This window comes from Semicossyphus pulcher, unplaced genomic scaffold (assembly GCF_022749685.1).
Source record: "Semicossyphus pulcher isolate SPU_LCO1_2020_fin unplaced genomic scaffold, fSemPul1.0.p SCAF_15, whole genome shotgun sequence".
Classification (NCBI taxonomy): Eukaryota; Metazoa; Chordata; class Actinopteri; order Labriformes; family Labridae; genus Semicossyphus; species Semicossyphus pulcher.
In genome coordinates this window covers 13,408,336-13,425,484 of record NW_027211659.1, presented here as the reverse complement: position 1 = coordinate 13,425,484, position 17,149 = coordinate 13,408,336, and the positions used below count along the sequence as shown (strand labels likewise).

General features: G+C 39.8%; 3 protein-coding genes across 5 annotated transcripts in view; 2 read left to right on the top strand and 1 right to left on the bottom strand.

The window, feature by feature from the left end:
• Positions 1-304: 304 nt before the first annotated feature.
• On the top strand, positions 305-6,954 carry dhrs9 (dehydrogenase/reductase (SDR family) member 9). Of its 2 annotated transcripts, none has more exons than XM_069663070.1 (5): positions 305-443; positions 2,840-3,156; positions 4,240-4,498; positions 4,580-4,743; positions 6,641-6,954. In XM_069663070.1, the coding sequence occupies exons 2-5, from the start codon at positions 2,844-2,846 to the stop codon at positions 6,862-6,864; spliced, it is 960 nt and encodes a 319-aa protein (XP_069519171.1). In that variant the 5' UTR covers positions 305-443; positions 2,840-2,843; the 3' UTR covers positions 6,865-6,954. The 2 variants fall into 2 exon arrangements, with proteins under 2 accessions (XP_069519171.1, XP_069519170.1); XM_069663069.1 differs by lacking the exon at positions 305-443 and adding an exon at positions 487-640.
• Positions 6,955-8,189: 1,235 nt separating this feature from the next.
• Positions 8,190-14,371, top strand: rdh1 (retinol dehydrogenase 1). Its single transcript, XM_069663451.1, has 6 exons — positions 8,190-8,219; positions 9,673-9,708; positions 9,839-10,172; positions 12,545-12,803; positions 13,257-13,420; positions 14,145-14,371. The coding sequence occupies exons 1-6, from the start codon at positions 8,190-8,192 to the stop codon at positions 14,369-14,371; spliced, it is 1,050 nt and encodes a 349-aa protein (XP_069519552.1).
• Positions 14,372-14,437: 66 nt separating this feature from the next.
• The window catches only part of lrp2a (low density lipoprotein receptor-related protein 2a), a 43,545-nt gene continuing 40,833 nt past the window's right edge, over positions 14,438-17,149 (bottom strand). For both annotated transcript variants that reach the window (XM_069662674.1, XM_069662675.1), the window contains 4 exons: positions 16,841-16,948; positions 15,699-15,815; positions 15,538-15,609; positions 14,438-15,460 (listed from right to left, as the gene is read on the bottom strand). In XM_069662674.1, coding sequence (XP_069518775.1) covers positions 15,290-15,460; positions 15,538-15,609; positions 15,699-15,815; positions 16,841-16,948 — 468 coding nt within the window. In that variant the 3' untranslated portion in view covers positions 14,438-15,289. The remainder of the gene's footprint in view (positions 15,461-15,537; positions 15,610-15,698; positions 15,816-16,840; positions 16,949-17,149) is intronic.

The following is a 17,149-nucleotide window of genomic DNA, read 5'->3' as shown; positions in this document are numbered from 1 at the left end:
CTGGCCCATACAGATTCAAATCTTGAACTGTGAAATCAGTCTTATTTTAATGCAAATGCAAGTTGTAAAGTTTTCCTGAATTTATATTTTCAAAATAAAGAACAAGAAGACAATTGTATTGAAATATTAGTATAGTTCCATGCCTGCTCTGGACAAATACTAATTAATGTAACTTCTTCAGCTTCTTCTTCTTTTTCTACCTGACACTATCACATAAAGTCAAGCAGATGGCACTGTTCACACAAAGTGTTCGATGAAAAGAGGCTGCAAAAGAGGAGGAGGAGGCAGCTGAGTTTCCCGGAAGTCGCAGTAGATATAAAGTTGCATCAAGTTAAAATAACGATCAAACTTTTTCGGTCTTTCTCACCTGTCCTCCTGGAGGTTCACACCCTGCTGCCCGGCTGTCTGACACATTTACGTGCTCTGACGCAGAAAATAAACGTGTAAGTTTTTTTTTTTTTCTTCACTGTCCAAAAAGATGTTCAACCAGTTTAAAGCTTGTTTCACTACTTTGAATCTCACAGTAGGCTACACCGTGGATATGATATCCAGCTTTTTAAACAGGCTGCTAACGAAGTGTGAATACCAGGATAGTAATGAATGCTAGTTAGCGAGCCAAACATCATCATAACATGACCAGGTTTGTGTATTTCAGTAGTTCTTTTTTGTGTTATCATTAAGTTTGTGATATTTTTTAGCTGTCGCACTCTGTGTGACTTCTGCTTCTGTTCATATCTTTGACCGCACCTTGTCTGGTGCGTTTGCTTTAAGCATTTGAGAATCATACACAGATATTCTACATCACCACAGGTAGGCGTCCTTTTTAACATTTCATATTAGATTGGTATTGTAATTTCCAGAATACCAACATATTACAATACGTTAGGTTTAAAAACCTTAAATAATGTTTTAAAAAAAAAGGTTTCAAAAATATCGAGCTATTTATCAACAAAGTCGGACGTGTCTGGATGTTTTAATATATGTACTTTATACAACAGTTGATTTTGACCAAGTAATCTCATTGGACAAGAGGGTGGCGATGTAGAGAACAAAATCACTGGAACTTTTCACTCTGTGTATCACTCCACCTCAGCCAGGTGTTCTGAATACTGTTAATTAACTTTACAGCATTAATGAAGCTGGTACCTCTGAATCACACAGCAGACTCTTGTTTTACTGGTTGATGATAAATTATAAACATCATACAAAGGAGCTGATCTGTGGTAACCTGTAGACTCAGAGTGCAGGAGAATTTTTGTGTTGCTTGGCAACAACAGTCCAGTTTCAGTTAAGTTATGGAACTAGTTCAGTTTGTGGAGCAAATAACAATCCGTTGATTCTTACTTCTTACTACTATTTGCCGCTTGTTAAACCCTCTATGGTACGCATTATGATGCCAGTTGGGGAAAAAAAATTGGAGTGTTTTTTGGTCATAAAATAGACCAAATAAACATAATCTGAAGAAATTTTCAAGAAACATTTTTTGGGGTACTTTTTGGGGTGTGTTGCCTTGAGGCAACACTGTACCATAATGGTAAGTCATGAAAAAAGAGTTGTTTCAAATTTTGAACAAAATTTATTTAAAAACACATGGAAAATACTCAGTAGCCTCAACAGGTTACAATGCATGCCATTTGAAATGTAAAAGCATTCAAAAATAACTCTTTACATAAGATTGCATGCCTGAATGTCGCCTGCAACACTATACCATTGTGGAACAACCTGTTGGAACGAATGTGTCGAAGAGTCTAAGCATATTTCATTTTACATGAACCATTTAACAAAACAAACTATCATAACCTTCTGCAAAATAAGACAGTTATGTCAAATCCCACTGTTGGATCATTGGTGCTTCATTTGAATGCTTGTTTTCAGTTTCATCAGTGTCTGTCAGTCTCCTGTGTATAAAGATATATAATAAATATAGCTGCTCTGCAAAGAAGACTCAAAAAGTTCACTGTAATAGTAGACTATAGCCTGCAGCGTACAGTAATAGCCTGAACTTTACTTTACTACATCAAATTTATCTAGGTTAAATTGTAGAGATAAAAAGAGAATTATGATGACTGGTATGCTTTTGAACAGTATATATACCTAAATACGCAATACTAAAATGTCATGGTGAATCCATAATGGTACGGTGTTGCCTCAAGGCAACATTTGCAATTTAACAAGTTTCCATTACTTAATTAGCAAATATAGTACATTAAACTATTAGAAATTAAGCTTTACTCATCTATTATTGTGAATCAATTTTTTTCCAGACTGAAAAGACTGAAACCTCCAGAGTGTCATGTGACAAATTCAAACAGTGCTATTGGTTCCTTATGGTCCTGGCTCCTTTTCAAAGTATTGCATCGTAAGTGGGGATGTATTGTGTGAGTTTAAAAGGACAAAAATGTGTATGTTGCCTAGAGGCAACATCGTACCGTAGGGGGTTAACTGTTGTATAAAAGCAAGTTGGTGCATGTGATGAGTATGGAAAAGTTTACTGCTGGCAAAATCCTCATTGCACAAAAATGTAGCTCCAAGTTGAATCATGCTGGAATGTCTTACCTGAAGGCTTTAATAATATGCTGTATGTCCAGCAAAAAGGGGGGGGCAGGTTTGCTGTCAGTTGAATGTTTAAACCGTGATCACCAGCATTGTATTGAAGAACATCATCTGGTACACAGAAATGATTTGCCTTTTGGCTTAAAATGAGTCAACTGCTGGAAGTCTGGATTTATAATTTTATTATGTGATCCCATGTGGAATGGGCCCTTTCGATGCTCTGACATTTAAATCATAAATAATATCAAGCAAACCGTATAATAAGGCGTTTCTTTTTTATACTTAGAAAAATGTTCCTGCCTATCCTCGGCTTGCCGGTCCTCTGGTTCATTTACCGCTGGTACAAGGAAAGAAAAAGAGTGTCCAACAAGGGAGATAAATACGTCTACATCACCGGCTGTGACACCGGCTTCGGAAACCTCCTCGCCAAGCACCTGGACAAGCTGGGCTTCTGTGTGATCGCAGGTTGTTACACTGAGAAGGGCGAGGACGAGCTGAAGAAGACAGCCTCTGATAGACTGACGACCGTTCACCTGGATGTCACCGACTCTGAGAGTGTCGCCAAGGCAACAGCTTTCATCAAGACGCTGGTGGGAGAGAAATGTGAGTGGCTTTGTTTATTTTTAGGGTGTGCTTTTAAATCATTTTCATATGATGCTTGTCAGTGGGATTTTATATATAATCTAAACAAAAAAAAATCAATATATTGTATAGAAATAAACATATATGCTTTCTTGCTGAGACTTAGACGAGAAGATTGATACCACACTTGTGTCTGTTTGTTTCACATGAAGCTACAGCCTGCAGCCAGTTAGCCTAGCTTAGCATAAAGACTGGAAACGGGGAGACAGCTAGCCTTGATTAGAGGTTACATGTGGCAGGGTTAAAGAAAAGTTCTGTCTTCATCCGTTCATGACCATTCTGACCATGATGCATCTTCGTGTCCCGCCAAGAGCATCTCCTAGCATTGCGAGGACATGACGAAGCTCTGCTCCCATAACTTTGCCATTGCCCTCTTTATCAAAGACACGCAGTTCCTCCTCAAAATCCTCTGTCGAGCCTTGATCTTTATTCTTAGCGATGGTCTGGGCAGGAACTGCACAAAGTCGAGCATCTTGTTGTTCATTATCAGTTCTGTCCCAGGGCCTGCATGACGTCCGCACACTGGCTGTAGCTGATCTTCCCATCTCCTGTCTGGTCGAACAGCAGGAAAGCCTCCTTAACTTTAAGGATTCGATCTCCTGTGAAGTCAGACACGGGTGCTCGCTGAGGTGTGTCCGAGCCAGTGTTTCAGGTAACTCTGTGATCATGATCATGAGGGTGACAAATTACCTGAATGCATCTCTGGTATCTACAGATGCTTATTCCCCTTGTTCCAGTTTTACTTCCTGATTTAACCAACGTAACCAGTTTACATGATTACAGGTTAAACTGAAACACTGAAGCTTTACGTTGCCAGGCGTGGTGACTTCACCAGTGTGTGGAAATGGGAAACAGTGAGGCATGTAACCAGCCATAAAACCATGATGTATGCTATTACAGTGTGTCTTTGAATGGATTAAGCTGTTTCCATCTGTTTCCAGTGTGTATGCTAAGCTAAGCTAAAGAGCTGCTATTGATTTTTATTCTTACCTATCTCCCAGCAAAAATGAGAGAAACAGTTTTTTCTTGTTCCTATTGCTCTAGACCTGTGGGCTGTCGTGAACAATGCTGGAGTCGGTCTGCCGTCTGGTCCTAATGACTGGATGACTGTAGAGGACCACAAGGCCATGATGGCTGTCAACCTGTTTGGCGTAATCGACGTCACACTGAGCGTACTGCCTCTCATCAAGAAGGCCAGAGGCAGGGTGGTGAACGTCGCCAGCATATTCGGGCGCATCAGCTCGTTTGGTGGACCGTACTGCGTGTCCAAGTACGGAGTGGAGGCCTTCAATGACAGTCTACGGTGAGAGGAGTTTTCACGTTTTCATGCTGAACACACTTTGTTATTCACATGTGTCTTCATGACTTACTTTTTGTGTTTCAGTTTAAACATGGCCCATTTTGGAGTCAAGGTCTTGTGCATCGAGCCCGGCTTCTTCAAAACAGGTTTGACTGATGTGGCGGTTCTGCAGAACGGCATTAGTAAGCTCTGGGACAGATTACCTCAGGATGTGAAGGACGACTACGGACCTAATTTCTTGCAGAATTGTGAGTTACTGCACTTTGCTAATACATTGATTGCTATAGTTCAGGGGTTCCCAACCCCCGGTCTGTGGACCGGTACCGGGCCTTGAGTCGTTTAGTACCGGGCCGCGAACCCAATAGGTGTCTGTGACATTCCAGTCATACATGGAGTCAGAATCGTCGCCTGGGCTATGCGAAGTGTGCAACCGTACAGGGCCTCGCGCCTCTAAAGACACTGTCAAATGACACCAATTCCTTGGAAAAACCGCGGACCTGGCAAGTCTGATCTGAAAGTTTTTGATCCTGAAGCCTGATGCCTCTCTACAGCTCTGTGTTATCAGTGAAATATATGAACTGCACAGCATATGGACATATGACAGAATGTGGTGACAAATGTTTGCTTTAATTGTGAAATACGGACCGATCGCGACGTCACTGAGACAGGTTGGCTACAGAGCATCAAAACACAGATCTGTGTCATATCTCCTGCTCTCCTAACGTCCGTCTCCTCCCCGCGCGCATAACTCCGATCATTTTGATAAAGTACGCATGGATCACCTCCAGCTCATCTCAATCACAGCATGAGGAGATGAAGCTTATTTATTTTAAGTTGCTCATGGAAATACGGTACCGATCATGACCCTATTTAGTCAGGGGATGACCATTAGAAACACACAGATCTATGTCCTCACTGTGCTGCATGATTATAAACTGCTCACTGCTGGATCATATCAATACTGATAAACTGCTTGTAGATCACACTCTCCCTGCCGTCGATCGTCCCGTACTAAACCCCCCCCGGTCCGTCCAACACATTGAAGCTACTGTCTGGTCCGTTAAGTCAAAAATGTTGGGAACCCCTGCTGTAGTTCAATAGATTTTTTTCTTAAGAAGGTTAACAAAAATAAAATGTGATAATTCAGAATCATACATAAGAGAATTTAATTTAATTTTAGTCTTTATGTAGGACTTTTTTAAGACCAAGTTACAAAGTGCACACAGTAATAGCACACTGAGGGAAAATAAATGACTAAATATAAATAGCAAAAAAAGAAAATCAAATGAGAACATAACATAAACATACTTCTCTTGAGAGGTAAAATATTTAAAAGTGGTATAGAAGAAACTTAAATCAGGGAACTGGAAAGCTGCTCTGACCTAGACAGTCTCAAAACAATCACTAAAAATTTAGTCTAAAGGTAAAGTAAGGACAGTGCAGGGTATTTTTCCAGGATAGAATTCACGTACTTTTATTCCACATGGATACTTCACCAGTATCCGGGCTGCTTTACAGAATCCTGGGTATTAACAGTAAAACGGATAGACATACTCAACAATCATACCTGTCTGTTAAACATAAATTCGCTCTTGATCTCAGCATTATTGTCTAGAAGGACAGTGACTTAAATTCTGCCCACCAGGCTGAGAATACCCGCTCTATGCTAAAGTCCTCAGTCTTTATTGATCCTTTGACCAAATTCAATGAGCTGCACGTCTCAAGACAGGTCATACTACGGGCAAAGTGTTTTCTGTCGAGCTGCAGTGACGTTTTAACCGACCAAGAAGATCAAAATGTTGCATCATTAGAGACATTTTTTTAACAATGTTTGCAACATAATAAATACGTATTAAAAAAAAACAATAAATACAGTTTTCTATAAAGAACTATATCATGGTATTTATCTATTATTGGACACAGTGGACATAAATCTGAGTTTAATTTAGATGAATACGGACGTTATTCTTTATATTTTGAATTGAAAATGTTTGCTTGTCAATCTAATCTTTTATAATCACTAACTTATTGTTAAACTGTCCATTCAGTATTTAGTAATGCAACAATTGAACCTTCAGTGCCAAAATACATAGGAACCAATTAGAAATGTACGTGCCTGTAAAATACAATATGCTTCTCTTTCAGCTCTTGATATGTGTGAGGAGAGGATTAATACGCTGGCAGACAGGAACCTGATGAAGGTGGTCAGCTCTATGGAGCACGCCATCTCTGCCGTCCATCCTCGGACGCGCTACACTGTTGGATGGGACGCAAAGTTCATCTGGCTGCCTTTTTCCTACATGCCCTCCTTCATATGTGACAGATTCCTCTACAAAAGTAGCCCCAGACCAATAGTATCTGTACTGTAGTTTCTGTACAGTTGAAGTCCAACACTAAGAGCACTAATTCAATACATGTAGAATATTTGCTTAACTTAACCCCTGACAGCATTATATCTATAATAAATCATTAAATAAATCAAAATTTCTGTATTATTTAACTTGTTTGCGTCTTTATTATATACTTCTTACATACTTCTTAAGATAAAAAACATTTAAATAAAGTGTTATGTGACCACAGAGCACTGATAACGGCCTTTGCTTCTTAAAGAGGGGGTATTATGCTGTTTCACATTTTAAAACATGTATATAATTTTACATTGATGGAGGTCCAGACCAAACCTGGGTGAAGTAAAGCTTAAAATTAGCATAATACCCCCCCCTTTAAGTCATATGATATTGATCTGAACAAAGTCACACCTCTACGAAACTTGAAAGCTTTTCTTCTTAATGGACTTTGGCTCCGAGGTTTCTCTTTAAACCTGCTCTTCACATTGTTAATTTCATATCAAACATAGAAAACAATATGTTCTGTGTGTGAGAACGCGCTGTTACAGTGAACAGTGCGTCGCTGTAACCTTTGGGCCGAGGTTTTTCAAAAGTGGATTTAAGGTGAATATATCACAACTAGAGGTCGTGTAATCTTGTTGTGTCTATTACACAATCCCCACGCTGGCGAAACATTCAGCCCCGCTGTTATACACACGATGGACCTTGACTCCGTAAGCAGACACACTGACCTATCATGACACAATAACACAACTTCAGCGGAAGCTTTCGCTGTTGACGGAGAGAGGATCCTGACTGCGTGCAGTTCACTCTTATTCCCTGATCATTAAACATCTTCATCTAAAGACCTGCAGCCATGGTATGTTTGCCTTATTGTTACACATTCTACATCCTAAATAGGTGTTAATTGGCTTTGATTCTGATTAGGAGCGCACACATGGCTAGCATTGGATATTAGCTGATCAGTAACTTGCTAACTAATGAACATTTTAGTGAATTATTGCTTTGTTTATTTATTTTTTGCTCAAAACAAGACAGTGAGATAAGTTGCCCTCTAGTAGTTTAGTGAAAAGTGTTGCATTAAAGGACCATATCAACAAAAATAAATGTACTGAATTGGATTTATAAGCTAAAAAGCTAATAAACCACTTACAGTAGAAGTGAATGGTTGTTGTTTCAGTGAATCTCTTGTGTATTGTTATAGCACAGTGGTTGAGGAGGTCTGAAGATCATTCCAACTTTGCAGCAACAAAATGCTCATAAAAAAGTTGTTATTATGGAAACACATTGACCCTGTGAGTGATATTGTTGTTGTTGATTTGCCGGTGCATTCATATGTTACGAACATGTTACTGCAGGCCAGTATGGACCAAATTGTACTGTTTGGTAGTTAAATATATAACTAATATTTTAAAATCTTCTGTAAATAATATATATTTTAAAAAAAATTACAGGTTACCTAAGCTGTGCCTCTGTGTTATTATGAAGTACAAGTGGAAACTGATCTGTCATTAAGTAAATATTGTCATTTCTTTCATTTCCTTTGAATAGGCACAACCAATCTTATCTAATCTATACTACGATTTTTGTTACGTAATTATTAGCACATAGATTATTGTACAACAGATGTATACCAGTTAATACCCTGTTGGTACCCTGGGAAATTATTAAACAAACCCTCCATTATGTTAAAACATTGGTAGTAACCACAAACTGTATAAATAAGGTAGTAACATGTCTAGTGTGCGGCAGCTGCCATGGCCAGATTATCCCACTAGAGGGCGCCGGAGCTTCAAAAAGTAGCTGCAGGCTGCTCTCGTAGCAAATTGGTTAAACAGACATATGCCTATGTAGTACTGTTTGACACAAGTCTGTGGGGTTAAGTACTTTTAAAAAATAAATTGAAGGGGTTTATATTCAAGTTAAAAAAACGGGTTTTGAGTTGCACTTAATTGCAGCTATTGTTTCAGTTTACGTTCTGTTCTAGTAAAAGTAAATTTGAAGGTAAGCTTCCGTTTTACCTGTTCGGTAGTCGAGGTTTTCTTTTTGTACTGCTCCTATTACCCTTTAAGGATTAGGATTAATGAGGATAAAGTGCATCAGACGTGAAAGCTATTGCTTAACAATGTTTACCTAGATAATGTTGTAGCTAAGCCGGTAGATAAAGTCCCTGCAGACAATAAAGAAGCTCATGGACACAGCGAGTTAGCTCTAACATGTTTAGCTTGGTAACAAAAAGATACTCGAGCCTGGGGTTCAAACAGTTTGCATCAAGCATGAGCCAAAGGTGGAGACATGGTCTGTGTTTAGTGTTTGACCAGAATGTCAAAGAGAAACTAAAAGTACCAGCCAGTATAACATTATTAATACTATTGCATTTGTAGCTGCTCCAGGTTGTCTTCTACTTTAAATTATGTGACATGTTAATTGTTTAGTCCAGTGTTTTCAAATCTAGGGGTCAGGAGCCTCCAAAAGGCCTCAAGATGAATCTGAGGGGTCATGATATGATTTAAGGAAAGTTTTAAATACGTAAATGTAGCTTAAGTTTTCTCTCTATATATAATACTAGCCAGTTTGACCTCTGTGCCTCAAGCAATCTTTTAATCAAGCCACCAGTGAAGTTAAGAGGGGAAATGTGTCATTGCTGCCAACAACACATTAACATGTGAAATGTGAGAAGGACATTGATTGAATTAGTTTGTAAACCAGAAGTTTAATCTGTCACAAGGTTTTCTATTTTATGAATGTATCGTGGAAACTTGAGTACATGTACTGACTGTAGTTATGCAAAGTTTTGGTGTTAAATACATTTTATGTTTCTCCCTGCAGTTGTCCACTGACAATCTAACAACATGTTTATTAGAGGTGAGTAGATTTCTCTTTGTTTGCACTATTTGCACAATAATTCCCTTCTGTTTTCTACACTTTTTACAGGAAATATGTGTTGAATATTTATAAGAAAAAAAGAGTCAAAGCTGTGGATTGTGTGTTTCAGGTGATCCTCTCGCACCCGGCCTTGTCCTGTGCTTCACTTCTGGTCGCTCTCACCTTCATCCGCTGGTTCATCAGAGACTCCTATCGGGTGGAGGGCTTCAGCAGCAAACACGTCTTCATCACAGGCTGCGACAGTGGCTTTGGGAACTTGGTGGCCAGGCAGCTGGATGGAAAAGGTTTCCACGTCATCGCCGCCTGTTTCACTGAGAAAGGTGCAGCAGATCTGGCGGCGGCGGCGGCCTCCACCAGGCTGAAGACCCTCCTGCTGGATGTTACAGACGGAGCGAGCATCGGGAGGGCGGTGGAGTTTGTGAGAGGAGAGGTCGGAGAGCGAGGTGAGGCGGGGCGGACGGCGGGGGGCACACATGCTCACACAGATAGGGGTGCCAGTCAGAGTGAGGCACAGGAGGAGATAAAGACAACCTGGACCATCCCATCATCGACTCATCATCCTCCTACTGAAAATACTTACATCATAGGCTGAGTTTAAACAGCCAGGAGCACAGTAAAGCTTCCTCACACATAAATCTGACCCATACATTGATAAAAGCTGATCCTGACTGTGATGTAAACTTTTAAAAGCTTTCTTGTAGTTTTAGTTTCTAGTCCGTCTTGGGTCTGGTGGACTTAACTAAGGAGAGAGCATATTTATCAAACAGTATGTACTCTATATTAATCTCCATAGTTGCGTGCAATATTTAGGAATTGCAACACTGATTAGATACAACATTTCCGCTGCAGACATATTATATAGAAGAGTCTCATTAGTTTTCTGGCCCCTGCAATGTGAGATATGTCCGTCTCACTCCTTACATAACTGTAAGACGAGGATATAACGTTAAGAGAGTTTATTCAAGTGCTGGTGTAAAAACAACACAATTTAGAAATGTAAAAACAGACCAAGAATATGATTAGACTCTTAAACATGCCATAGAAACATAAACGTATATGACTACAAATACTTATCTATTTAATATGACAGATTATAGATGATCTTATTTACAATCATTTGAAGTGTTTTACATGAACAAATGTCAAACGTTCTCTGATTTCAGCCTTTAAGTTAGTCAGTGAATCTTTCAGGGTTTTGGAGAATTAGTGGAATAAAACTAATGATTGAACTAATGTTTTTATAACATTGCACAGCCCGGCTAAAATGATTAATCCATTATTTTATGATTATAATTGGGAGATTAGTCAATAATGAAAATAACACTTGGTCCCAGGCCTAATACAAACAAACAATAGCATGAGACCGCGGGCCGAGTGCCGCAGATAATCAGCATGATGATATTCAGTACAACATCACGACCTCCCATATAATATTGCTTTTAAACAACCCAAGCGGTAAATAGGAGTAAAAAGTAATAATCATCAATAGATTATTTTTTGCTCCATCAACTAAAAGAGTAGGGGTATTACCTTCCATGTTGCCCACCATAAGGGCCGAGAGCAGCCAAGGAGACCTGTGAAAAGGACATGGAGAGGACGTTTTAGTGACAAGGCGCCGCACATTAAAGACAGACACAGGCCCTGTTTACATTCTTTCTTTCTTTCTAGGCTAAAATATTCCTAAATATTGATTGCTGGCTTCATGATCTTATGGTGGTCATGTTAGTCTGCATTGTTACTATAATTTTAACTGCTCACAGCTTGAGTGTATTGGTGTCTGTGCAGAAACAACATACCTTTTCCCAATTTAATTAAAGAATTTAATTTTTACCTACTATAGTATTCAGTGTTTTATGTTTTACGTTCTTAAGTCCAGATAGCAGTAGTAGCAGTACAGGTGAAAATGTTGCTGGATACAAGAGACGTGCTTTAACTCATCTGGAAGGCTGGTAACTGACAATTCTGGTCTTTGTGATTTGAGGTACAATGAAGCATTTGGGTCATAGAAAGGGTCATTTTGAAGACAGAAAGGTCATCTTGGGCTCAAATTTAAGCTAAACTTGGGCAGTTATTTACATACATGTGAGATAGTGAATTTTAATTTAATCTCATTTTTGATGAGCATATGTCAATTGGACAGTCCTTATTTTTTTTGATTTTTCAAAATAAAATGGCAGCCTAAGTCTTATTTTGTTACTTTCCCATACGTTTCAGGACTCACCCTGCCAGATTCCATACCTACATACAGGTAGCTAAAACATCCTGAGGGCTGGGCCTGGCTCCCAGCCTATAACTAGTTCCACAACTTAACTAAAACTGGACTATTGTTGGCAAGCAACCCAAACATTCTCCTGCACTCTGTGTCTACAGGTGACCACCAATCAGCTGTTTTTAATCATGTTTATCTGTATGTTTTAAATTAGCATCATGAGTCTACTGTGTGATTCAGAGGTATATAAACATACACGGTCTGCTGTAATGTTAAGGAACTATTCAGAACATGGGGCTGAGGCGGAGTGATACAGAGTGAAAAGTCCCATTGATCTTATCCTCTGTGTCAGCACTCAAGGAATGCCTCTTATCCAATCAGATTACTTGGTCGGAAATAACTGTATGATAAAGAATTAGTGATTACTGCAGTACTATCAGTAGTTTATCCAGAGTGAAGTTGTTATGTAGTGCGCAAAAGAAGCCTTTTAAAATACAATATAGACACGTAAACAGTGCCGGGAATCCAGGCCTTTTTACTCCTAAGACTTAATCTGAGGTTCAAAGTTGATATCAGCCCGTCTTCTGCTGCCTTGTGTCTCTGCAGGTCTGTGGGGTCTGGTGAATAACGCCGGCAGGTCCATACCCATCGGACCGGTCGAGTGGATGCAGATCGAGGACTTCACAAAGGTCTTGGATGTGAATCTGATCGGAGTCATTGACGTCACTCTCCAGTTTCTGCCCCTGCTGAAAAAGGCGCGGGGCAGGGTGGTGAACGTGGCCAGTGTGCTAGGCAGATTGTCTCTCACTGGTGGAGGATACTGTCTGTCCAAATATGGAGTGGAAGCGTTCTCCGACTCCCTCAGGTACCTCAGGATTTATCACACACCTTCTGAAGATTAGGACGAGGAAGAGGTTATAAGAAACCAACAAATACATCACTTTCTTTACGGCCAAGGCAATGCTGCTGTCACGGTGAAAGAAATACTAAATATATGTTTTAGATACCACTGGGGAGGGGACATCTAGATATGATTAAATTAAAGTGCTGGGAGTCTTTAAGCATTAAGGCAAGAACATTAAGTATCTTTATGCCCATAACAGGTCTTTAAATTAAACCATGTGAGAAGTTTAGAGGGGAATAAGGTGCTGGATGGAACTGATAACAAATCATAGTAGTCTGAAGATGTGTAGCCAAAACGTTGGGAACAACTGGCTTCATCTTAAACAATGAATAATAAAAAGCAGGCTTTAAGAGTTATATGCAGATTTCCAGTTACACATCAGAAACGTTATGCCCTTCTTCTTTTTCTTTCCAGGATTAACATGAAAGAGTTTGGGGTCAAAGTGAGCATCATCGAACCGGGTTTCTTTAAGACAGGTGTCACACAGCTGGATCTCATTGAGCCAGACCTGAGGAGGCTGTGGGCCCGCCTCCCTCAGGGTGTCAAAGACTCCTACGGGGCTACGTACTTTGACGACTGTGAGTGGCATCATCACATTCAGCAACATATTAATCTGTTTTTACAGATTCTACATAGAAATGTAGTATCTGCATTTCTATTCTACATAGAAATGTAGAATCTGTAGGCAGGGACATGGATTTAAGGGATGGCAAGTGTTCTGGTTTCTGTTTGTACTACGCTTGTAGTCCGAGTAATATTGACCAATCACGTATCAGCAGGCTGCTGCGTATGTAGGAAAAACCACGTGTGGAGAGCAAAAGCAGAAAATAATATTCAACTTAAGATAAATTCCCTTGATGCTGTGTCACGAAAGCCGTTCAGCACTCAGATTTCCAGACTTCCTTGAATGCATCAGAAATGATCAGTCCGACCTCCGTTCAACAAACGAGCATTTTAAACGTTTTCTTCTCCTCTTGAGGACAGACCTGACAAAGCTTCATTTTTACTTTTTAATAATCTGCATTAGGATGTTGAAATTTCGGCAAAGGTAAGACCCGTTAATTAAAGTAAATCCCAAGAAAAACGGTTTCTTCTTCTGTAAATAATGCAGCACGCGGAAAAGGAAGTCTTGTGTGGAAGTTGTTTATCTGTAACCGCTGGCTGAACCAGACACGCCCGACGTGTTCACCGTTGTCCGCAGAGGCTATATCGTCTTCAGACTATAGCCGATGGGATCCGACATTTGCAACAAATAAATTAAGTTAAACATACTAACTTCCTCCTTTTGTTTCTCCCCCTCAGATCTGAAAGCTCAGGACTTCTCTATGGGCCTCCTCTGCAGTGCAGACCTCTCCAAAGTGACCAGGTGTATGCAGCACGCGCTGACAGCCCGCTTCCCTCGCACACGTTATAGTGCAGGCTGGGATGCCAAGTTTTTATGGATTCCTCTGTCCTACATGCCGCCATTTGTGTCTGACTTTGTGGTCAAAGTGCTTCTTCCTTCACCTAAGGATGAAAGAACAGTCTAGTAGGCGCTGCAAAGTTTCTGTTAGGTAAAAAACAAGTGTCACGACAGTGTTACAAAATAGGAAATTTATTCATTCATGTTTCAGCAGCAGCAATTTAAAACCATGCGGGCATGTTGTGGATGATCACAGATACAGTTTTTATTTGTCGTCATTATGATACAAAATAAATCATTCTGTGAAGAATTTATAAAACATCTGTCTACATCGGCATCCTCGGGTCATGTCAAGATAATCAACTATGTAAATTCAGTTCCATGTGATAAACAGGAGCACGTTCAAGTATTTTTCCAAACCATTTCGGCCATTGTTCCGATATCAATACAACAAGCATGATCGCGTTGATTCAAAGTCTGGGAAACAAAAGGTAGAATTTAATAAGTTTGGATAAGTTTGAACCCAATTATTACTGTGTTGCTTTAAGTTTCCAGCCCTGAAATGAGGTATATAAACATGAAGAGGAAGTAAATACATCTTCAGTTTTGTTCAGTGGCAATAAAAATATAATTACTACATAACCCTCCATCATGTAAGTACTGTACATTCAGAATGCAGCTCACTTTTTATGTCTCTTATCGTGTTTATGTTGAACTATTCATAGGATCTATTACAAAGATATTTTCTGACAAAAATCTTACTGTTCAAATTTACAAATATACAACTTATTTATTAACATTTCTATCAGCAGCTTCAGTGCAAAGATATACATATAGTACATCAGAATAAAGAAAACATTAACACAAGAATTGGCATAAGAAATATCAGAAGGCATAGTCACACCAGACTTTTTTCTCATTCTATAGAAATGTGTTTCTCTCTCCTACAACAATTTGAGTTTGTACACAGGCTGCATAAAAAAATAAATTCTGTGCAAAGCGTGTTTTTTTTTTTTTTTCATTTCCCCATCTGTGAGAGAGGGGGTTATACGTCGCTGTCCTCTTTCACGAGGTTGGCTGTGTCTTTGAAAGTGTCCTCTGTAGGCGAGTAGGCGCTCGGACGATTTTTCTTCAGAGGTTTGGCGGGGGGCGCAAACGGAGACGGCTCAGGGGCGGAGGAGTCCCCGCTGCTTCCTACAGGCTTTTCATCCTTCATCTGCAAATCAATACACAAATGAACCTTCTGCCTTGTGTCTTCTTAATCTCTTAATGTGAATATTGTGACCAAATTACCTCTGAATATGAAGGGTTTTCAAACGTGGTGCTTGGCGTTAATTTCCGCTTGAACAAGCTCCACCTGGACTCCTGCAAACAAACAAAAAAGATGACATCACACACAAATAATTGAGCTTATGTTGTTTTACACACACACACACAGGACATAAGAGACTCACCTGTACAGGTTTGGCGCTGACGGAGGTTGTGTTCACGATTCCCACGCCCTGATCAGCGCGATACGCCGGGTTCACAAAGTTGTTCTCCAGCTGTTCGCCGCTCATGTTAACGGTCACCTGTTGAGAGGCAGGTTGTCCTGTCAGGTTTCAGCAGCCAATTGCACAATAATGACATTAATCTTTGATTCTGAGGGATCACATAAGACCTCCACTGTTTTTCATCTATTCTATGTGGCAATGACAATGTTTTGACCACAAACTGTCTTCCTAAGTAATACGTTGCTGGTATCTCCTTGTTTGTTAAAGAAAAAATGTGAACAAAACGGTGAAACTCTGGGCTGCACAGTGATGCAGCGGTTAGAGCTGTCGCCTCACAGCTAGAGGGTTCCTAGTTTGAAACCGGGTTTGAAAGAGGTGGGCCTTTCTGTGGAGTTTGCATGTTCTCCCCGAGCATGCATCTTCTCGCTTCCCTTTCACAGACATGCTCGTTAGGTTAATTGGGGACTCTAAATTGCCAGCAGGTGTGAGCGAAAGGTTGTCTGCTTCTCTGTGTCAGCCCTGTGATTGACTGGCGATGTACCCCGCCTCTCGTCCAATGACAGCTGGGATAGGCTCCAGCCACCCTCTGTTCCAAGACCCCCAACAGGATAGGCGTTATAGATAATGGATTGAAAGATGGACATTACAACTCCATTGCTATCACTTCACATTTGGATCTTGAAAAGATATCCATGCAACTAATTGTTTTTTGACCCAGAGTCGATCATATAACAATAGTGAAATAAAATGTGTTCAAAATGATGAATTCTGAGTTGTCAGGCTCACAAACAATCTAACCTGTTGGTAGGAGTTATTACATATACTTTACAGTATGTAATAACAGTGAACAATACAAAATAAATTACCTCTTGTTGTGTTTTCTTCCTTATAATAATGATTTTAGAAGAGGATGTAAAACTAACAAAAGAGGACTTAATGTTGAAAAATGTGGAAAATACAAAAACAACCTAACCATGTATTGCACATGGTTAAAAGTATGTCTGATTTGTCAACTACTGGAAGTCTTTATGTGGGTTAGTATCATTTATTTCATGTGTGATAGACCCTTTAAACATTCTGACATGAAATGTATGTAAGAGTACCTGTGTGGCATGAATGACAGCAGGATCACTGGACACAGGAGCAGTGGCGTACAAAGGGTTCTCAAATGTGATTGGCTGCCTCCCGGCTTCAACAGAAAAATTTTCATCCTGTGGGGATATTAGATTGATAAGATTTATTTTTACACTCTCAAAACTTCTTTCTCAAGTACTGCTGATACAAGCAGTCCTAGAGAGTGCGAAACACTTTAAGTTGACAATAATTACCACATAAACCTTGTTTTGAGTTTAAAAAATGCTGATTGTACACTCTCAGCGACTTGAGAAAATATTAACTGCTACTGAGCATCC

Excerpts from the sequence above, each read along its gene's own strand:
- rdh1 (XM_069663451.1), top strand. The coding sequence starts at position 8,190 with ATGTTACTGCAGGCCAGTATGGACCAAATT. Across the intron at positions 9,709-9,838 it reads TAACAACATGTTTATTAGAG|GTGATCCTCTCGCACCCGGC; the intron begins GTGAGTAGATTT and ends TGTGTGTTTCAG. Across the intron at positions 10,173-12,544 it reads AGGAGAGGTCGGAGAGCGAG|GTCTGTGGGGTCTGGTGAAT; the intron begins GTGAGGCGGGGC and ends GTGTCTCTGCAG.
- dhrs9 (XM_069663069.1), top strand. Across the intron at positions 3,157-4,239 it reads GACGCTGGTGGGAGAGAAAT|ACCTGTGGGCTGTCGTGAAC; the intron begins GTGAGTGGCTTT and ends CTATTGCTCTAG. Across the intron at positions 4,499-4,579 it reads GCCTTCAATGACAGTCTACG|TTTAAACATGGCCCATTTTG; the intron begins GTGAGAGGAGTT and ends TTTGTGTTTCAG.